At 39.2% G+C, this 23,671-nt stretch overlaps 1 protein-coding gene across 4 annotated transcripts in view; it reads right to left on the reverse strand.

The window, feature by feature from the left end:
• The window catches only part of LOC113032123 (CUB and sushi domain-containing protein 3-like), a 245,265-nt gene that overhangs the window by 105,033 nt on the left and 116,561 nt on the right, over positions 1–23,671 (reverse strand). For all 4 annotated transcript variants that reach the window (XM_026184799.1, XM_026184798.1, XM_026184796.1 and 1 more), the window contains 11 exons: positions 22,500–22,688; positions 21,545–21,714; positions 20,324–20,480; positions 18,165–18,356; positions 16,571–16,697; positions 15,274–15,476; positions 10,876–11,067; positions 9,473–9,611; positions 7,964–8,151; positions 7,454–7,648; positions 4,649–4,765 (listed from right to left, as the gene is read on the reverse strand). In XM_026184799.1, coding sequence (XP_026040584.1) covers positions 4,649–4,765; positions 7,454–7,648; positions 7,964–8,151; positions 9,473–9,611; positions 10,876–11,067; positions 15,274–15,476; positions 16,571–16,697; positions 18,165–18,356; positions 20,324–20,480; positions 21,545–21,714; positions 22,500–22,688 — 1,869 coding nt within the window. The remainder of the gene's footprint in view (positions 1–4,648; positions 4,766–7,453; positions 7,649–7,963; positions 8,152–9,472; positions 9,612–10,875; positions 11,068–15,273; positions 15,477–16,570; positions 16,698–18,164; positions 18,357–20,323; positions 20,481–21,544; positions 21,715–22,499; positions 22,689–23,671) is intronic.

Consider the following 23,671-nt stretch of genomic DNA (forward strand, 5'->3'; position numbering starts at 1 on the left):
TTCTCTGTCTCGCTTATTATAACCCCCTCATTTATTATCTCTCGCCATCTAACTTTCTCTCAGACTTTGACATTCAACAAAGTTCGATGTGCCTCTCTCTCATAGTTAGACCTTTTACCTCTTGAAGTCTCGACAGTCTCTCTCTCTCTCATGCTGATTCTGTCCGTCTTGTTAGAGCCCAGATTTATTACAGTGATCTGCCAGAGCTCCTGTCTCGCCTACTAACACATACAATGGCAAACATCATGCATATGTTGTTGTTACCATTATATAGATACGTACACTGAAGCTATAAAGGGCCTCGGGCGGATAAACAGAGGTGAATTAATGTTGTCTCTACGAAATGAAATTCACCATTAACTCCACACGAGAGACCTTGGACCGAGAATGTACCTTGGGATAAAATGGACCATTTGAAAAGTTAACCACAGGTTAAAAAAAAATATGTATATAGATATATATGATATGCTTCATAATCTTGTTAAAATCTTGTTAAAATTAGGTCTAAGGCTGGACCTGGAGAACATAAGGTGAAACCACTGCATTGTGTTGCTCTAATAGTCAGGCTACAAATGGCTTTTGATGTCATTTTTAATGAGCTTGAAATTCACAGTTTATTTTCAATGTACTGATCTGAGAGTCATATCTCAAAACAAAAAAAAACCTGCAAAAGAAAAACACCCAGAAATGCCACAGAGGGTCCTAATTGGAAGAGTTTGAATCACCTCTGAAGCCATCAACATTTGGGAAGAGGGTTGTAATGAACAAGCAGATCCTTTAGGCTAAACAAAACAGACTGGGGAAAAAAAACAAAACACAAAAAACCCCACAACGAGACCAGAAGCACAGTTTGGAACTTTTTATCCCTTCCAAAAAACAAACAAATAACCATTTTTTTCCTCTGTGAACCCCCGCAAACAATGAGGTTATCCCACGTGTCTGTTTTAGGCAGGAAAATACAACATCCTGTCGGAAGTATAGGACAAAAAGTTAGCCGTCGAACTCGGCGTAAACAAGAGCAAATGCCTGTAGGCAGTGTATATCTTTATGTTTCCAAGCAGTGCCCAAGGCAAAGTTTGAGTGCCATGAATAATTCACGCCTTTACAAAAAGAAACAGAGTTATTGTTTGAAATATGACTACAAACATTATTTCTGACAGAATAATTAAATATTAAAGGGCAAGACAGATGCACATTGTACCTTAATGACATTTGAATGAGGCAAAGTAAAATAAGCCACGCACAAAATATGAGTGGTGAGATACCAAGAAAATGATGGCTCACCAGTGACTGCAAAGCCTCCTGCTTCTTGTTGACTATACACGCACCATGGTTTAAGCACTGGTGTCTACTGTCAGCTATTATTTTTATGATTATCAGTGTGGAGACAGTATGTACATATGAGCCTATACATGTGTACACGGGCTAAGAGTGGTGACGAGGTTTATAAATACGAACGGTCTACTTTCATACCAGCAAGTCCTTTGCAAGACAGCAATAATTTGCATGATAAGAGACAGTGCTTCAGGGAGAATTGTTCAAGATTACATAGTGGTGCATAGTTATTATGGATAAATGTTTATGTGCATACATTATATCATATCAGATGTAAAACACGACAAACAAAATGCAGTCCAAACCTACAAACAGTAAGGATACATCAAGGAAGGTATGCACCGATCTATTCATTCAATGAGACAAAAGCACAACAGCTTGGGTAGAGTAGTTAATCTATACAAATTCTACTATGGTTACATAAAACTAAATATCTGCCAACATCCCATTCATGTATAAACAAGCTTTCGCAAGCTTTTGCACCGACCACCTGTGACAGAATCACACACCTTAAAACTGCGCTTTTAGGGAAACTAACAACAAAAAAGGAAACCCATCATCATCAGTAGTAATACTTTTTGCATTCATGCAGCAATCTGGATATCATTTTATATCAGGTTAAACAAAGTCTGAATTCTTCACTAAAAAAAGAAAAAATAAGAGTGCTTCGGCTGCTATCTAATCACTCTTTTAGACAGTTTCCTTTGGCGCTTCAGGTCTAACTTCCAGGTGCCTAAGCAACAAGACAGTTGAAGGTGGGGAAAAAGAAATCAATAGCTGACTCGCTCTGTCACAAATGTAGCAAAGCTAAACTGAAAAAGTGATTTATCTTTTCTTTTTTGCTGAGAATGTACAGTGAAAACCTTTATTTTCTCACATGAAGAACATTTTCCCATCCTGTTTGCTGTACACTCATATCAAAAACAATCACATACTCAGTCCACCATTGCTCTTTAAATCAATATAAAATATAGGTTAACAATAAAATGAAACATGTGAGTGTCACTTATCTTTTTTCTTTCAACAGTACTTTCATTCTGAAAACCAACAGCTCATGGCTCATTGCAATCTTGGCTAGCATTGGCTATACACAAACACTGTACTGTCACTTAGTTAATCAAATATTCTATTAATAATCAGGAAAAAAATGAAATGGTCCAATTCATCTTAAATGCAGTGCTTCCAACTCCAAATCTGTTCAGATTTCTGAGGACTCTCACTAACATACTGTACTTATATATAGAATTTCAAACATTCACATACACTGCATGATATGGATATCTATATTTAGGTCTGTGTAAACCCTTGTGGCTACACTGTGACAGCAAAAGACATATATGCACATAACATTCCAGTTCTCCAACACAGGTGTAAATCCCTCTGGTCACCGGGTCGGAGTGAGGAGATGATTTTCCACTGACCTTTTCCTGCAGCTCCAGCCAGGTTCACACAATGTCTGAAAGGCTTATGGTATGCCATCGGTCATATGAGGGACACACTTAGACACACGTTTGACACTCTACCCTAGGCGCTTACAAATTTCAATTACCTGTATACTAGACACTGAAATGTGATTTCTGTTATCACACTGCCCAAAGGCTAGACTCAGCTGCCAAGCTACTACAGAGAGAAAACAGAATTTCTCTTCTTATTGTTTTATCTGGAGGGAAAAACACTAAAAATGCTGGACGCTTTATTCAGTAACATTAACCCCCCCCCCAAAAAAAAAAAAGTTTATTTATGTGTTTTACTTAATTCATGTGCACTGGTTTCATATCAGCTCAGCGAAGTAAAGTATGCATGTCTCAGCTTGTTTTCATGCACTGATGTTAGTTCCCAACTCTGTTTCAATGTGCATGTGTTTGTGTGTTTGCACTTGTTAGCCTTACTCGATTTACAGCTCATGGCACGTCCCAAAAGCACTCAGCCAAGAGGAGACACCTTCATTTTTTTTAAATTCATTCATAATATTAAATCACAATGCAGTAAAAATTACAAAAATAATATCACGATTTGAGAATTCTACAGTTTGATGCTGGTGGCTTGGGGGATGTCATTTGATGTTCTGGCTTTAGATTCACAATTTACAAGGTACTAGCAAAACAAGAGCCATGTGCTGTCACGGGTGTATTATAGCTAGTGAAACATTTTCAGCCTGCTCTACCCAAGCTGCGAATCCCATTTCCTGCAGCCTCACCACAGCAGTCACTCCCTGGAACAAATGCATAAGCCCAGGTGGGAATGTTGCTTGGCGACTTCTACACTCCATTAAGCATTTGCTCCCAGTTTAAGCAAATGCTGCATTTTAATGCAGTGTTTATTTACAAAAGTTTTGTGGTTCCCTGGACTCCATGAGCAGCGGGAGATGGCAACAAAGGATGTAAACTGTCGGACCGGATCATCGCACAGGGGATTAATCTGTGTTTCTAAAGCACGGGGCTTTACAGAATAAAAACATCTGCCTACATTTCGGCTCTTCATTATGACTAACATGAAATATTGAGTAGAAATGCATCAAGGTCTTCTAGAGATCTTTGCTGAATTATGTATACACAGGAGTCCGTGGATAAACTGAGCACCAGAGAATTTGCTTGCGCCGTCTATTCCCCACAGCCCCTCGCTGCATGACCTTCCTCTCCATTACCTACACTACGGAGCATTTTTCACGTCAACACAATCAATTTTTGTTTGCCCTGATCCTGTTCTGCTTTTACGCCTCTTACTGGAACCAAAATCCTGCCATTCTTTACGCTACATTTCAGCTCATACACAAGAGCAGAGGGTAGCTGAAAGAGGTGCGGCACACACCCAACTCTGTAGTGGTATGGAACCAACATCTGTATGTATCGATTCAATCAGATTTCCTCCAACACATACTTGCAATTGGCTTCAATATTTATTGCTCAGCCATTTGCGTGATTGATTTTTATATATGGGGAAGTCTACACAAACCGAATCCTACCCAGCAGCAAACATGCGTGCCAGTGGCCGAAAGCATCAAAGTACCACTCTAAATTGAAAATGCATGCAGCGCAAATTAAGCTCCACAGGAAAAGGGTAATTCAAGTTTGAGCATTGTGTTTGGTGACCACATTTTACAGAAAGCTTCAGTTTCTTCACAGGCTATCTTCCATGCTCATGTTGGAGCAAAAATTCACAGAAAACAGATTATTATCTGTTAGCCTCTTCTTTTTTCTTCTTGGAAGAAAAATATTTCTGGCTGCCACCACATATCAGCTATAAGCAGCATTTGAGCAGGCAATAAGTAACAGCTTTTTTGCAGTTCCATGTAAATAATACTTAAAATGCTTACCAAAGTCCCCAGGGACAAAGATGTCATAGACACAGGTCTGCCCTATGGTGTAATTATGCGGGTAGTTTGGGGACAGCACAGTTCCCTCTGAACCTGTGAAGTGACCTCCGCAGGGAGCTGTGGAGACAGCAAGGCAAGCAGCAGGGAAGCTCAGTTAACAAATATGAGGCAACCAGCTAATAATACCTGGAGGAAAAAGGGATTAAAATAAAATTAGTGCATCTATTGAAGGGTAAGCAGCTAAAAATCACACGCACACAAAAAAACAACAACAAACTTTAAAAGTTGCAGACAAATATAAATTTGTCCAGCAAATAAAAAATAATTTGACATTTGAGAGACATTTTGGACACATCTTCAAAAAGAAGAGTGAGCCATAAACGCGGAAAAGAAAAGCCCTGAGATGTGCTTAGAAAGAGCCAACGGGGAGAAAACCTGCAAGGAAAAATACTTTTTGCCTTTAAAATACAGAAAAACACCATCAGTCTCGGGAACACAAAAGCACAGCATTCCCACATGCCTGTGACTTTAATCAGCCCATACGGCTCAGCACCCTGTTTTGAAAGATTCAGATTCAATGACTCAGCTAAAGTTGGTCTTTCATCAGACATCCAGCGATTTTTGAAGGTGCTTCGTTATGATGTATAATTCTAATTGATTGCATTTTCCTATCACTAACCTTTACAAAGCATATCCATTAATTTTAATATCTGCTAATACAGCGTGTGGCTAAAGCTAGACTAAGGTCGCTTAAATTTAATTGTCATTAAACATACATCTCTCAAAACTTTCCTGCTACTCTCAGCAGATATTTAGCCAGTGATATTCAGTAGGCTTGTTAATATTAGTTGCAGTCTGTCTTGCTGCTGCATTGCATCTCATAGTCTGATCTTAAGCTGTTGATAATGTACCTAATTAGCTAAGAGTCGCTCTAATGCATTTACCACAGACCTCACGGACTGAGCCATCAGGTGGGAGAGCCTCGACTGTAAACAAACACACAGTCATTTGTATTAGGGAAGCTGTCACCAGCTGCTCTGAACCCCCCTATGGCCCACACTGTGCACATGTCACTGCTGTTCCATCGAGCAGCACATGAGAAGTGAGCAGAGGTGCAGAAGAATGGATCAGCGATTTATCCGCATTTGGTTGCTGAAGTAGCAAGAGGCATGTAATCAAACACATGTGACACGGGCACGCGAGGCTCTAATTCAAGCTGATTTGTCAGACAGAATGGGAGACATGGTGCTGTGGTGGGGGAGGAATCTGAGAATGCTACTAGTGGGAAGGAAAGCAAACTGCGCTGTCAATCTCGAGTAGGAAAGAGCGGCACCAAGGAAAGCAAGGGATTCTCAAGATATGCTTTAACGGTTTCTGTCTGACAGCCGAGTGCAGTGCTGCACAGAGAAGAGGGCAGGCTGCAAAACCACTCATTTTATGTTTTGTAAAAGGCTGATAGTTACGAAAGAAAGCTAAATGCTTCAGAGAAAAAGGCGAGTTATTACCTCATATGATTACATAAATGGTGATTTAAGAACTCAGTGCATGAATCATATTGACCCTTTCCTTTATTCTACTTTTCTTACATACACAAGGGAGAAAATGGAGCAAATTGTAGCATAATAAAACAAATCTACTATACTGAAAGTACAAGAATAATCTGTAAAGTATGATACCACTAGCCAAGAAGCCCACAGGATGCCCTTAAGTTTGGGTAAGAATCACAGTTATACTCTATACTAAATATAAGTTTCTGACCTGAGTGACCTTGACTAAAAGTCCTGCTGTCTGTAGTACAATTTAACAACTGAAAACACAGTGAGCCATTATAGACTTGTTTAACGTAAACAGAGTGTACAGCTTGCTAAATAACATAAAGGAACAGTAGCTGGCCATATGTTGAGGCAGCTGAAGCCATTACATTTAGCCTTGAGACGGTTCAGTCATCAGTTCAGATGCATTTTCAAAGTGAAAACACTTAACGGAGAGCTGTTGATGGACTCTTTAGTAAAACACATAACCCCAGGGCTGTTTAGTGAAGTTACAGAGGTGTCAACTGTAAAAGCAATGAATAGCTCCCTGGCGTGAGGCTGGGTGCTCCCGTTCAGTATGTTCAGTGCAGTAAATGAGCGCTGAATTCTAATTTAACCTTGATAGATTTAAGACTATGACAAATATTAAAACGATTACCGCGAAGAGAAGAAATTGGATATCTCACTCCTTGCATCTTTTTGCATTTCTTATCACACTGTAGAGTTACCTTAAATTCAAATCAGTAGTGGTAAATGGTTTGTCATGAATATTGCTATTCACCATGAAATGCTGAACCTACAGAATGCCAACAACAATAAAACGACGCATTTGCAAACGAACGTTATGTTCACTAGTTTATTACATGTGCTAGTTTATTACATCAAATTATAGCTGAATGCAATTTGCCATTTGGGAGTGTCGTTTAAATCCAGAAGACACAAATACCATGCAGGGCAGAGTACTGTGTGGATCTGGAATTGGACACTATGCTTTGACTCACTCATGATATGCTGTAGTTTGCCCTCCATAATCCCAGTTCATGAGTGCTGCACTACAGCTGAACCCATTATATTTTTGTCTTTATTGAGTGACCAGAATGTGCTATGTTCTACATGTGCATCAAACAGACAGCAGCGTGCGCCACATTTCAGCTCTTTTTTTTTAAACACAGCGCTCTCCTGGTATCACACTGTATCAAATATTGACCAAACAGCTGGAGTGCAGTTTTCTGCTTCTAAGGCCTTCTGTTATTGCTGAGGTGTTGCCTCTTACCTTGACAACTTGGTTTAGCTCTGTCCCACTCGGGTCTCTTGCTGTTGCCCATGACACACGTCAGTGTCGAGTAACCCTGCAGCAGGTAGCCAGCCTCGCAATGAAATGTCACCATAGATCCCAGCTTGTAGTCAGTACCCATTCTAGTGCCATTCATCACATTCCCGGGATCAAAACACGCCTCCCGCAGTTTAGCTGCCAATCAAAAAAAACAAAGCTTTTACAACAGTGACAACTACCTAAAATGAGAGGGATTTGTTAAATGCATTAAGCGTTACACAGATTGCAAGTTTCTGTTTAAATTAACAGCACTGTGGTATTAAAAACATTAATTAAGATTGTAAATTTGTGGCAATAGAGGAGGCTGGGTCTTAGGCTAATCTCCAAGTAGCTGTGTGTAGTGTTGTGTTCAAAAGACAAGATGTGTATCAAAGGAAATCCCCTGCTGAACTACATAAACATATTCAGTGGAAATGCTTAAAGAAGCGCATGCTCAAGCCTTTAGAGTACCTTTGTATTCCAAATGAAAGCCAGTGTAGCTCACAGAGCCGTCGCTACGAAATGCCAAGTACATGAAGTTGGAAGTGCTCTCAATCTTCTCAGGAAGTTTACTGTCTTGGAAGCTGCCAATCAGATGGGCGCTGCTGTCTGGCCCATCGTAGATGTACAAGAAATCATAGTTTGGCTCAATACTGAAGCTGTGACAAGCAAAAGAAAGAAACAAATGAAAGATAAAAACAGTTATTATTTTGCCAAGCCTTAACCACCAGATTGTACAGATTGAGAGATTTAGAATGCAATTGGGTCTCAAAATGAAAGTGTGCACTGCAATGCTAGAAGTGAGTCATGCCAAGCGATTTGTTTTGCATCTCCAGACAAAGAGATAAAAAAAGATATCTCCCCCAAGAGGTGAGAAGAGATTAAATTGTTGTGACACTGCGGTGGCACAAAATCTTCCCAGACGGCGACGGCAATGCAGTGTGAAAAGATCGTTTCATATTGTAGCGCTGTATATCAAATCACATGCTGCAGTCAGAGAGAGAGGGGAGCATTTGTTTTCAAAATAATGAGCGCGGTTTATGACGAAAATGTAAATAGCTTGGAGATAATTGCATTTGAGTTGGATCAAGGCAACTCCAATTTAAAATCATAACCCCATCCTTTCATTTGGCAATTCCCAAGAGTCAGAGAGAGAGAGAACGGCATTGTGCTAACTCTATTAGACGTTTGTTTTGAAAGACAAAGCTGAAGAAGAAACATGGCGAGTTCTCCGCCTTCACCGCGAAGTGTGCGGAAGTACAGAAACAGCAGTGTACCTTTTGTTCCTTTCCAGGCTTTCGCAAAAAGTACTCGACAGTCAAAAGAAGACTGCCCAAGAAAACTGGCCTCGGGCGCATCTGTGGCTTTGCTTTGCAGATATTGGTGCTGCATGCTTAGATTGCAATTAATAATGCAAAGCACACAGTCGGACTATCTTTCAGCATATTTAACGAGATGCACTCCTATCACAATTCTGCGATATAGTATTCACCCACAAACCATGTTTCCCCACATTTCAGCAAAGCAGGCTGAAATACTACTCCTTCTAAGTGTCTGTAAAGGCACCGCTGCTTTCTCCCTATCTCCCAACACACCTTGGCTCAAACTTAGGTCTTCTGCTTAACACACATGGTCAACTGTGCTTAATGCTGTGATGCTATAGCAGGTTCCACTGCAGAAAACAAGCAATTCCATTGCACAGCCCGATCCACTGCACATCCACTGAGAACTGAGTCCATTCTGTTTCAGACAGGTTACAAAAAAATACCACAGGTTTAGGGAAAGAGTCAGCTTGTAAGCTATTGGCCCATGTTCTTAAGGGACAACACTATTTTTCTTTATCTATTGGCCTTCTCACATCCTGCAAATTCGTCAAGTCCTCACATTTCTTTTGACTAAATACTTAATATAAGTGAAAAGTCCACACGTGTGAATAATACATCAACCCATGTGGTTTAGGTTCTGGTGTTGTCGTATTACCTGATGAAAGCCAGGGAGATGACATAGTCAGAGTGAACTGCGATAAGCCAGTCACAGTCTTTGCTGTGTGGGTAGGGATGGGGGTAGTTGGGAGAAAGGATGAATCCTGAAGACCCTGTCACATTCCCACCACAAGGAGCTTGAGAGATAAAAAGGAGGAAGAGATGAATGAGAAAAAAAGCTGTGAACACATAAGTAGTCTTTAAATGTGCTGCAAATGCCTTTAGCTAAATTCAGCTTGATACATGTGAGGCATGTACACTTATGGGTCGTTAAATTTAACTGGCTATTTCTATAACCTTTGTAAATCTCCATCAGCCGGTGGTGCAGTAACAACGATTAGGGCATTAGAAAGGCCACTGTTTTCCCCCTTTGCATTATAACACCGTGATACGCCTGACAATTGAGCTGATTCATTTCAATACGGTGTGCTTTTACAACACAATGCAATGCAGCATCTATGAAGTGTGTATTTTTCAGATATAAATGACTGAAAAAACAGTATGTATCCCTTACAAGACTTTATTCCATATGTTATCATGTTAATTATTTAATCCGCCTTCATTGCTCCTTAATCTCTCTGGGACTATGTGAACGCATCAAGTATCAATGTAGCAAATCAATCTGAAAGTCAACAGACTCAGTAGCATGGCTATGTTTGTGACTATTTCAATGTCATTTTTACTGCCTCGGGCACTCCCCCACTCCCCATAATTCTTTGCGCATCTGTCAACTGTTGATTTTGATGAATAAACTAACAACTGTCACAGCACAATGAAGCAGTGTTTGTAGCACGACGGTGACTGTGCTGTTTTTATTAGGCATGGTGACACTTTATTAGCACATGAACAGCTGACATTTACATCAAGTTTTCAGTAACACAGAGATGCTTCTGGTGTCAGTGGATTATGCCAAGTTGTGTGATTTTGTAATTGCGCTCCAAGACTTGCAAACGCCTAGGTCTTTCATGACGAGAAAAAGAGTCTGTTAGACCAGTTGGCAGCAACTCAAGAACATTTAGGTTTCTTTGGACCTACTTAGTGTAATTATTTCTAATTGCATTGTTAGGTAATTAGCCGTTAAGCTCCAATAAGACACTGTTTTGGGAGACCATAGACTACTCAGTCTTTTAACCAACAACAGAAGTGGATTTGTCCACATAAGAGCTGGCAACAGCTCAAACATATCTGAAGAGTGTTGTTTATTCTACACACACTTTTAAGACATGAGTGAGAGAGAGTTATAGTCTCATCTGCAGTCAGTTAATAGACAAACTCTTTGCTCTACCTCTTCCTCTCCACATCTCTTCTTCCCTCTGATCCTCTACACTTCCCTGCGCAACTTCTTTCTTCAATCTCCTCCACACTACCTCCCTTCTCTCTTTAAATCTTTCTCTCTCTCACCAATGCAGCTTGGAGGGCTGGGTTGCCAGTAGTATCTATTTTCCACTTGGATGCAGGTGATTCTGCTCTCTCCCTGCAATTCATATCCCGGATCACAGGAGAAGGTCACAGAGTCACCCGGCTCCCGCCCTTCTCCGTTGCGACTGCCATTCATGGGAATACCTGGATCTCTGCAGGCTGTTGCAAGCGAACCTGAAGGGCAAACACATACGTGTGATTCACAGACACACACCAAAAGCAGCTGGGGTCCGACATAAAATGCACAGGAAAGAATGCACAAGCGTTTCCATGTAGGGTTATGTTTTAACTGCAGCTCAAACAGAGTTACAGCACAGAGCCCATCACAGCTCATATCAGTCAAAATCCTGCCATGTTTTCCTATTCTGTTTCTCTAAAACACAGCTATGCAGCAGCCAAAGGCTTTGATAATGTTCTGGTAAATTCTGCTGGATTTCACAAATATTCAGCATAACAGACTCTCAAGATAGACTCAAGACTAGTTTAGTTTATTGAACTTCTGTGTTGTTGTTGTTGTTATTGCTGTTTTTCCTAAATCAAACATATCCAACGGCTCATCAAATTAAATATGTAAAACACAGAAATTTGATCTAAAAGGGCAATGTCTATTATATAGCATTCAATGTGATTAATATTTCATAATGTCACATACAGTAAAGTGAAACAAAGCTTTTACGAGTCCTCTGAAAATTAAGTACACCCTATATTCAATAGCTTGTAGAAACAGCTTTAGGAGAAATTACTTGAAGAAATCATTTTCTTCAATCATTCTCATGACTGACTCACTGACTGCAAAGTGCCCAGGTCCCATGGCTGCAAAACAAGCCCAAATCATCATCATCCTTCCACCTCCGTGCTTTAGTTGTCATGATCCACGATGATGTGTGAAGTGTTTGTTTATACGTGTGCCTCCTCCCATTAGAGTGTGACGCTCTCTCTCCAAAGTGTGTGTACGTATTTATGTGTTTGCCCCTGACTGCTGGTTTGAAAAATTGCAAAATTAACCCAGTAACTTGCAGGTTTTGTTCCCCGAAACCCCATTCATGTCCTCATTTATAAAGTTGCTATTAGAGCGTGTAATAGAGATAATTAATTTGCATTGAACACCAAAATCCTGGTGTATTGTTATTTCACTATTTTATTTTATTTTTAATCTAATCATTCAGTTGTCAAAACAGCTATACGGATAGAAACAACAATTAGGTCGAATTGTTATTAGCTGAGAATAAAATCTATAGTCTCCATCTTTCTAACACTGTGACTCTGTGGACAGTAATGCAGTTGTCAAGCTGTCAGCCAGCTTCCCCACACTGAAAACATTTAGTGCACCTCACTGCAGTAATCACTGTTTACATCAAACCTGTCTGTGTAAAGGTTTGGACATATACAACACTGATCAATAATCAATCATTTGTCATGTTGTAATCAGTCAAATTAATGGAAAAATGTCTGTCATAGATGGGCACATAATAATCAGACAATAATAATCAATAATAATCAGACCCAAACAATATAACCCCCCTAATAAAATTATGAATTATCTTGCATAAATAGGGTGTTGATTTTCTTTACCCATTTCCGGTATTACCAGCAAAGTAGTTGCATGTTATCATCTGGGAATTTACCCAGATTTATTTATTTATTTAGACAAAGATCTTGACTCCCCCAAAGTTTAGCATAAAGTTACGCAGATATAGATGGGATCCAGGAGATGATGTGAATAAGTGAATGAAGCTGGTTCTGAAATTACTTTAGGCTTCTAAAACTCAACTAAATATATTTTAAAATGAGTTTTTAAAGCAGCTGCAGAGAGCTGATTGTGTTTTGAAAATTTCATGTTAAAATTTCTTCACAAATTGAAATTCATTCATTAGATGATATCAAGCAACATTTTTGAAAGGTTCAGCATCTGAAATTCAGACTATGACATATATTTTCAGCTACAAAAAACCTAAATCAGTCTCAGTGGGTTGACCCAGAACCCGTTTCGCCTGAAGCTGTCATAGGCTCCGTAATGGATCAGTAAACATGTCCACTTGCACAGCAGGATGGTATTTACAACGGTTCATCCACTAAAAACAATTCTGAAATAATTAAAACCTGTAAAAGCTTCAATTTCAATTTCTTATCTTTACAGTAAATCCATTAAACACTCAGCAAGCTGTCTTGTATTTTTTGAGTTGATATAAAATTATTATTCACAGAAACTGAGTAAAATGTTTGCTGGTTAAACTGGGAAACATTACAGAAGAGTTTGCTGCAAATGTCATCACACATTTTTATCCACTAATAAAAAAAAACTTTAATTAAAAATTGAGGTTATTGCATCCCATCAGTACATTAAATTTATACTAAATAATTACTGAAAAAATTAAAGTGTCATAAAACTGCAGCAAAAATTTTTTTTATTGAACTAAAAAAAACTGACTCCAGAGCAGATCCTCCCAGGCTCTGTTGCTATCTGAGTAACCAATATCACAGGTCCATCAGAGAACTATCTGATATGTTTCTTCAGACTTTTAGCGTCAGTTTCTGTCAGCAACATTTTATCAGGTTACAGTTTCCAGCTTCATCTAATGAAAATTCAAGGATGGTAAATGATGACAAATGATGAAAAAATATGAATCTTAAAAAAAAGATGACAGAGTGGTTCAAGGTGATTTTCTTTCCTCTTGTTTTTTTTTAAGATAAATATCATGTTCAGCACTGACATGCTTCATATTCCTTAGTCCACTGAAATGAAATTGATTCTCTGTGCTTTATTTACCCGTTGCCATGGTGAATTTTGGTATCAGAGCTCCACTGATGATGGCCTTCGTTCTTTACTCACGCACAAGCTTAACTTAAGGTGAATAAACACAGAGTTGATTAAACTAAATCTGATTAGCTCTTCTGGAACCAAAATCTCAGAGTTGCTGATCACAGTTACTCAGCTCAGAGTTTGTTTTTAAACGCAGAGTTCGATGAACCTGCTTCCTGGAATAGAGCCCTGGGTTGTTAGCTAAAAGCCTTGAAGAAACAGTCTTTGTAAACAGTAAATTGTAAATAATTATACACATATGCACACAGTGAGCAGTTCAGTAGGAGTGAGAATCTCTTTCTGTTGAAATCCTTTTTCTTTTGTTTATTGCTTAGGAGTACAGGTTAAAGAATTGTCTACTGTTTGCCTTTTATTTTGTTTTAGGGAACATTACGAACAATAAGAAACTTCTGTTAGTCATTTTGGCATTGCTTACCTCTGAAGTGAATAAACTGCTGCTCAACATCTTGAATTGTTATGTGCTGCAGGCTTTTTCTTGGGAGTGGTAGAGTCTCATGTTAGCTGCATGTTGGATGTCTAATTTACCCCTAGGATGGGGACCTAACGAGCTTCAACCAAATGTGTTGCTGTGCATTATAGACAAGCATCTCTACTTTTAGTCTCATCTGTCCAGCTGTGCTGCCATGTTGCAGGATGCTTTCTGCTTGAAATAAGCCACGCTTGTTCAATGTTTCTCTAATTGTACTATGATGAACATGCAACTGATGCCTGTGTAGTCTGAGACATAGCAAATTAAATCAAAATCCAATATAAAAAAATCTTCCACGGTATTTTTATGGGTTAGATTTTGTTCTTCATCTTAGTGCCTGGTGGAAACTCTCACTACCACATTAATTTGATAGTGGGAGTGATTTCTTGCTTACATTTTTATTTAAGGTAGTATATTCTTAATGAAATCCTACATGACTATTGTTCCCATCATCCCTTCCCTATTACTCGCATTCAGTTCTGAAAACCACCAGCCTCAGGCAAGCAGCGTATTTAAGTACAGCATGTCTGCAGAATCAGTTCCATTTTGCAGCGCAGTGCAGTGAATCCCATATAATTGATTTTTGTATTAGGCTGCCTGTATGCTAAAGAAAACAAAAACATTACAAGCTCATCATATTTGGCATGCATGTTGTTTCATTTTCAGTTTGCTTCCAGATGCTTAGTTTTGAAAGTAGTCATCAGCAAAGCAAATGCATTATGTCACAGCAGCAAATATTGCATAGTAGACAGTCAGCAGTGAAGTGTAACATATCAGAGACTTTCACTGCTCATCAAGACATTATTACAAATTATTCTGAGAGATCCATAAGACACAAATGGAAAAGAACAATATTTGGGAATCTATTAGAAGTCAACAGAGAAAGAGGCTTCAGCATACTCCTTTCATGCACTGAATTTGTGTGATGATCCTTATACAGATCTGCTCAGCAAGACATTAGGCAGCGGTAAACAACATACTTGTACATTGAATTAATCACACTATTCTCAACTCTTTGCAGAAACTGTTATTGAGATCAAGGGAAAAAAAATACTACCACATAGCTATGTAGCTCGCAAGATACACTCACTTGAGAAGTCAATGGCAAAGCCAGACTTGGTGATGTAAAAATCAGTCTCAAACTGAATGGTGACGATGTTGAGAGTCGAGTGGATTCCTTCAGGCAGCAGTGAGCCACTAACTTCCTTCAGAGACATTTCATTCTCAGGAGGCCCATCCCAAACCTTCAGGATGTCATGGGATGCCTCTGTGTCGAATGCAAGAAACTGGAGGCTGAAAGAGGTGAACACAAAAGATTGTTGGCATAGTTTGGTTTTAGTTCACCGCAAGTCTCTATCGCTGACCATATGCAAACTCTCTATTAGCTTACATATGGTTAGAATGAGTTAACATTAAATCAATTCTTGTATTCTCTTTTTGTACTGACGTAAATGAAGTTTTCATTCATCGTACACTGCAAATACAATGAAAACCCCTCAAGCTGGGGCACCAAATAGGTGTTGAACTTAGCAAGATTCAATTAATTCTAGAAACAATGTCCCTTTGCTTTTGGGCATTTTAGCTGAGATTTGCTATCATCAATCAACTTCTTCTAAAGTCAGAATTACACTATGAGACCACAGACTTATCTGCAATCTCATCAAGAGATGGCCCGAAGCAGCTCATCTCACAGAGAATGTGTGCTTGACTTTATGAAATCATATCATGTTTACTTCGACCTCTGAGCCCAAATCGGTTTTATTTCACAGTAATAGTGGGAGCTCTCAGCCAAAACAAAGGAAGAAAAAAAAAAGCTTCCATGTCCCAGTAATATTCCTCTGGGTGCTGTCACAGTGTCTACAAAGTCCCTCACACAATCATTCTTAATGGAGCTGCTGCAGGCCGTTTTTCTTGATGACATCTAACTTGAGAGGCGAATTCTTCATGTTCAAAATCTTAACTGCACATTACAACATCTCATGCAAACATTTTACGGATGTTTTCATCTTTAAGTCCTTTGAAGTCAGGGCAAGTTATCTGACCTCCATTAATTTATGATGCATTTAAATCATCTCCCCGCAGTTTAGTTCTAGGCAATTTCCTTGTATATATTTAAACTGCTGTTAAAATCCTTCTAACGTTAACACACATATAGTCCACTGGATGCTCTGCTTAGTTCATTTTAAATCATTTATTTTCTCTTTCACCATCCATTTCATGAATAATTTGCATTTTTAGACAAATTCCTGCACATCTTAATTAACAACAACTCGAAAATTATTAATACAAACGTTATTAATCATGTAGCACAATATAAAGAAAATAAACAAAATTACATTTATCCTAAATATGCAGTACATGCATGCATATGTAGACATCGGAGTTACCTGACGATGTTGCCAGAATTGACCTCAATTGTCCAGGTACATCTCAGGTTGTTGTCATAGGGGAAGGGATAGCCAGGAGAAAGGATACGCCCAGTAGACTCACCCTTAAAACTGCCACCACACTCCGCTGCATGCGCACACACACAAACACACACAAACACACACAGAAATATTGAAGCACAAATACAAAACTTGCACAATACAAAATCAAGATTCTTCCACAGACAAAAAAATGTGCATAAGTTAAACACACACAAACACACACACCAACTAACAACTAGATGCCAGCTCACTGCAGCTCTGAGGGTACAATGTGCAAAAATTTAAGCTTAGCCACAGCGAACAATCCTAACAGGTAATGAGACAGCGGCTTCCTGTCTAAGCAGAGAAACTCAGAGATACAAAACATGTTTGCTTCCTAATGAATCATTAATTTGGTTAAAAAGACTATAGAGGCCAGGCTACACTGTAGGAATGACACTGCTACAAACGTTAATAACTGAACGGATATCTTATCATCCAATCTACTTTGTCTCTTCCTTGGTTATTGTCTTGCTATCTATATTACATAATAAACGCCACTTAATTAATAGGAAAATTGCATTAGATCACTACATTGGTGGGCTATAATCAGTATCATTATGCCGGGCAGATGTAAAAGACCTTGATGGCAACGAGGATGTGGCTCTGGGGAAATGAATGGAAATGCCATTTCACCACAGCTCACTATTAATATTGATCTCTCAGTGACACAGCACTGTTATCCAGTTAATCAGTACATCTATTTATTTACTCATTGCGGTTGTATTAGACATATCACAATGGTATAAAGAAGAAATGCTCCAGCAGTGGAAAGCATTGGCATTAAAAGTGCAATTCTGCACACGTCCGGAATTTGTAAATCATCTTTTACCCTAATCCATCACTGCTAGACATCAAGGAACAGACACTGCTTCACAACACCTTCCAGACTTGAGCAGCGTGCAGGTAATAGCTTTATCATTTCTCTATCTTTCCGTCTCAGCATGTTCTGAATATGAAAGTACAGCCAGGACTGTGTTTTATGTCCAAGTCTCAATATGACAAAAAAAGATACGATAATTATTCCTTTACTTGTAGAAAAACGCAGATTAATTGCTGGGGGATTAAAACATTCGAATCAAACATTCGACGAAAGGGGTACGGCAACACAGCGAAAGCTCAATAGCAATCCTATACACTATAACACTATAGTGTTCGTAATCATTCCATACAGCCAGTTCTGCATCCAAAACACACACACAGATCAATTATTCACGAGAAAACATCAAAGCCATTTAAATTCTCTTACCAAATGACAAGCGGCGTATTTTCTTTCAGCAAAGTTCAATTAAGAACAAATCATGTTGGGATAAATCCTTTGGATTAACACCTAGCTGAGCAGTGGCTGTTCTGAATAATAATAAAAGCTACAAACAGCAGGGTCTCCATCCTCTGGACTATGACACATAGAATGGAGACCCCGCTGTTTGTAGCTTTTATTATTATTATCTTATTATCTATAACTAGACAGACAGAACAGAAAAAAATTCAGCATTCAGGCAAAAAGGATTACCTATACATGAAGGAAGAGGGTTGTCCCACGCTCTTCTTTCACCAGTCATGCACTTTAGCATGCCAAAGCCGTGCAGAGTGTAACCTTGGTCACAGCCAAACGTGATGGCACCTCCAGCAAAGTGACCCTGGTCACTGATTTTGAAGCCAAACTGTGGCACACCTGGATCGTCACAGTGGGACAGCTCAAAACCTAGACAAGAAAGAAGAAGAATGGCATAGGGTGGTGATAAGAACCAACACATTAATGTAACACAGTACTATGTAACAAAGTCTACTGTCATTCGATGAACCAGTACTCATTTATCTATACTCTAAAGAGGTATGGATTTAGCTTTGAGTATCGATTTCCCGTTGGGCACAGATGAGGGTTCATAGTCCTATTATATTACCAGCAATAAAAGATTTCCTTTGGACAGAGACCATAATTAGGCATTCATAATTAAATGTTCAATTGAGTGTGGGCATTTGCTATGACTGAGAAACAGCCTATCCACTTGGAACGCTTGGGGAGAGGAAATTAAACAAGCCACAAACAAGAAAATGTGATAAATCTTTAGCTCAGCATGCTTGAATATGGCCTTCATATGTTGTTCCTCTCTTTTAGGTACTAAAGTGTTCCGCTATGCAGCAAGAGTGGCCGCACATAAACCCAGCAGTGCTGATTTATGGTCTCGTCTCACCGCGAGGTCCGTGCCCATGCCAGATGTTATGGTAGTATTACAAGTGTCATGCCCAGTATAAATCTCCAGCAGTTACCGCTCACATTTAGGAAATTACCTCAGCACTTTTGGAAGGAGTCATGAAAACATGATAAGATTTCATGTTCTGACAAGATTTAAACTGACCATATCCCACCTTCCCCTTGCCCCCTTGCTGCTCATACATCACTCAGTTCTCCTTACATTAAAAAAAAGCCCTTTTCATTTTGGCTCAAATGATTGCACTTGAGAGATACAGCTTACATTGTGCCATTTACCTTGTGTGCATCCATGGATAAGAAAAAATATCACAAATGAAATCCAATTATGTGATACTTAATTACGGGGTATTCTGTAACTCAAAAGGAAGCCTGTAATTAAGCCATTTCTTCACAACTAATTTAGATACAGATGGCAATTTATATAGCCGTTGCAAATGAGCCCACATTCCTGATTAATGTACATTTTCTTTTTTTATTTTTGCAGATCTGTCAGGCTCCGAATCCTCAAACCCTTCACAACTAATGCCAAACTGAATCTTACAGCAAAACTGTTAAAACGTTTCTCTTATATCTATTACCAGTTGTACCTTGCACATTTGGCGCCATTATCATAGAGTGAAAGCTGAAGACATAGGAACTGTGAGTTATCAAAAAAAAAACCTTTTCATTATTATTATTTTCAAACCATTCAAAAGTTTAAAACTGATCAAAAGTGAAAACCAGAACTTCATCCTAACTACTCTCTTGAATTCTACATTAGAAAGCTTACTGGTAGACCAAAAGATTTCAGAGATCTCAATGAGCACACAATTGCAGGTGAAAGACAAAAACACTTTAAATTGGATGGCAAAATGCAGTGTCGCCAAAACATTCTCTCTTCACAGTAATAAATTAGAAATGGTTAGCAACAACACACAGTCAGCAAGCCAATTAGGGGGGAGAGAAAACCCCATCTATTATTGCCCCCCCTTACAGCAATGACCGAAACTTTTAATGCGCACATGCACTTGTGGATTTGTACACACACACCCTATGCAGTGCATGCAAATACAAACTGGCAACACACACAAACCGCAAACAGCAGCATAGTGACTTCAAACAGTCCTAACAATAATTCACCTGCTTTAACAAGGTACAGTTAGGCAAGCAAGGACGCTAATTGCAGAAGTGGAGAGCAAAATAAAAGAGAGAAAAAGGACTCACATGGAGAGAGACAGAGGTTGAGAAAGGACAGAAAGAAAAAAGCCAATTTTCCTGCTGGAGTGGAGCAGAAACACCATGCTGTGTTTAATGGATACCCTGACAGTGAAAGACACAGCGAAGCGGGGTGAGGGTCAATTAAAATTTTCTTTCAAATTCTGCTACTTCAAATGCCTGGCTCCCGAAGTGAGGCTAAATTCACTCATTTGGAAAAGCTTTAGGGCCCTCCTCCCCCAGGGAAATGAAATGTGACTTACTGTGGTATATGAGCCGGAAACCTGCAGCCGTCTTCTCGTGGTCAGAGTAGAACTCAAGCCACAGATAGTTGGAAGTGCTGGTAAGGGACAGACCTTGCATCAGCGTGCTCGTGTATGTGCCAAGCAGTGGCGCTGCCCCATCTTTACCGTCATACAGCTAATCGGAGACAGAAAGGAACACGAGGGAGTGTTTTGTTGCTTTGATTAAGAATTAAAAATTAATACTGAAGTAAGACAGCAACGATTAAAAAGAAGCTATTAGTGTCATATATCCTATTTTATATGACATCTCTATTGCCAAGCCAATGCCCTAAATAAAATGAGATAATGAAGAAAGGAGCATCCATAATTCATTCCATTGATCTGAGAGTATATCTGTAGAGCTTAGCTAACAAGGCTCGTGACAGATGGTCTGGAAGAATAACTTGTCTTTTTAATTAATACCATTTAAAAGTAGAAATATTTTAACAAATATTCACCAAATATTAAATGTTCTTTATTATTTAACTACTTATTTTCAGGCAGGCAGTTGACTCTTTCCACTGCTTTTCAAGGCTCTTAGAAACATGAGTTTGAAATTGAATCTTTCTTTGATGTTGTGTTTATTTACTTGTTTATTATTTTATGAAAGAATGACTTTAAGTAGAAGCATGCTTCCCTGACTGATATCTGTGAAACAATAAAAAATGAAAAACAAAAGGCTCTGTGTTCTTTCCTTTGAAACGTTACAGAAGGGCTCTGTTTTGTTTTTCCATTTCTTAAAGGTAATCTACCTCTCTGAAAATGTTTTCCACTTTTGAGATATTCCCGAGATGACTGAGTACAAGAGACTATAAAGCTGCATTACTAGATGGATACAGATACTAGTCCACAGTGCTTTGGACTAATAACAAAACATCTGCATCTAAAAAATATATATAAATAAATAGTGCACTCCAGCTGTGAGGTGGGAACAACACAGCCACTTTCATTACATGTGTGGTGCTTATCAAATCTGTTAATAATGCCCACGAGCAAATGCTGCTGATGCTGTCACGTGACCTTCAGACGTCTAAGACAAAACAATTCTGCATTTTTTTCCCATGCAATCCTTCTTTTTGCAAATAATAAAAAGTATCAAGACCTTGCTTGCATACTTGAACATCAATTTTTAAAAATGACACAAAACTGAAGTTGCTTATCTACTTTGTGTCAGCAAAGATGAGCGACTGCTTTGCTTACCTTGAGAACATCACCTTGAGCAAGCTCAAAGGTGCTGGCAGTGATGTTGATGCCTTTTCCTGTTTGGACCTGAATGCTGTACACGCACTCATGGCTGTTGTCATAGTTCATTGGATAGTTGGGGGACAAAAGAACTCCCTCATTGTTGGAGACTGTTGAACCGCACTCAGCTGCAAACAAAAAAACCCCAACAACAGACACAATCAGCTACACAGCAATATGACCTGCTTAAACATATTAGGAATACATTCACGAAAATTAATAGACACCATAAAACTGGTTCATTAGCTTTTTCCTAACAAGATAAAAGTATATTTCACACATTCTACTTAAATGAGAAAGTGTACATCCCTTTTTATTACCTTACCTCGTGAAAATCATTTTTTAACTGAGACAGACACATTATGAAACATAGATTAGACTATTAAATAATTAATATTTAATGTAACAACATTCACTTGCCTTGCTGCCTGGGCTAAATAGCAGAAAATTACTTAACCACAATTAACTTGTACAGAAAAAAAAGTCCAGACTTTCAAAGACAGGGACATCAGAACAAGGCATTTATCATGCAACAAATGCACTGATACTTTTAGTCTGTAAGTCTGACACAAGACCAGGTCAATGTCAAAAACATGCTAGGTACACTATCACAATGACTAAATCCCTACAGTAACCTTTTGAAATGTGAATGTGACTGACCTGCCTTTAAGCCTTCATGAGTGAAAAGGACATCTCCCTAGATAGTTTAACCCAGCAGCTCACGTCAGTTAATCACAGGTCTATCCTTTTAACTGTAGTCTACTTACATAAATCCAATTCTGCTGGGTTCTTAAATGTCAAATAAGAAAGTTTACATCTGTGTTGAATACATTTTAAAAGCTGACACTGGCTAGTTGCATAAACACATACATAAACAAGAACGGAAACAGAATAAAAGCAGTTGACCACGTACCCACACACCTTGGCAGAGGGGCACTCCACATGCGGCGCCCACCTCCCAGGCACACGATCTCCCTCGCCCCCTGCAGACGATAGCCCGTATTGCAGTAGAACGACAAAGAGTCGCCAATGCCAAACTTGGAGCCCGTGTGCCAGCCGTACCGAGGCGTTCCAGGGTCCTCGCAAGGTTCAAGATCATACTCTGCAAATAAGACAACAAAAATTTATTACGAATCCTCTATCTATTGCTTCTTTTGAAAATAACTCCCAGTCTTCTTGTTTGCTTCCATCAAAAAAGACGACATGTTCAGGCAAAGCAGCACTGTAGTTTGTGGGGATTACCCGTCTTGCTCAAGGAATCTTCATCAGGCTGGGAAGCCAAACGTTTGATTCCAGGTTGTCGGGATAAAGAATGAGCTCTCTAAAAACTAGGCCACTCTCAGTGAAATATTTTTACACATGGGGCTGCTGGTGGCCTTATAATTTGAGAAAATGCAGCCCAGGAGTAGGAGGAAAAAGGTCTTACTCCCATCAGCATTTCTCTCACGGTCTGTATCTGGCAGTATGCAGAACTATACGGAGCCTATTGATTTCAGCACCGCAAAACATTAAAGCAGCAATCAAGTGTAGGATGTAGAATGATGGCCTTGGCAGACGTTCATTAAAGGTCATAAAAGGTTAAAAAACGAATTCTAATAATGAACTATATAGATGCTAATTGCAGAGCATGAAAGAAGACAAAAATATATTCACAAATCATGTTTCATGAATATTCATGGATTCATAAGATATGTCTCACTTCAGTGAACAGCAGGCAAACATTTAACCCGGATGCTCATGAAACAAGGCTTCTCTACCTTGCTATTCTCTCTGTGTGTCACTCTCCTCTCTCACTCTTTATCCGACCTTCTCTATGAGCCCTGCACACTCAGCATCACCATCTGTCTCATCTCCTTTCTGTCCCTTTATCTAGCTCTCTAAACCGTGTATCTACGGCTGTTTAATTCTCCATTTCTTACCATCGATATGGGGGGCCCATTATTTCTGTACACACCTCCTTCTCCTTCTGCCAGTCCTCGGGAGACTGGCCCACATGCAATGCTTTGATGATCATTCTCCTCACGATCAGACACCCTCTACCTGCATGACCCTGTTGTCTCTTAATTATCCTTCTCTGACTGACGC

This window comes from Astatotilapia calliptera, chromosome 11 (genome assembly GCF_900246225.1).
Source record: "Astatotilapia calliptera chromosome 11, fAstCal1.2, whole genome shotgun sequence".
Taxonomy (NCBI): Eukaryota; Metazoa; Chordata; class Actinopteri; order Cichliformes; family Cichlidae; genus Astatotilapia; species Astatotilapia calliptera.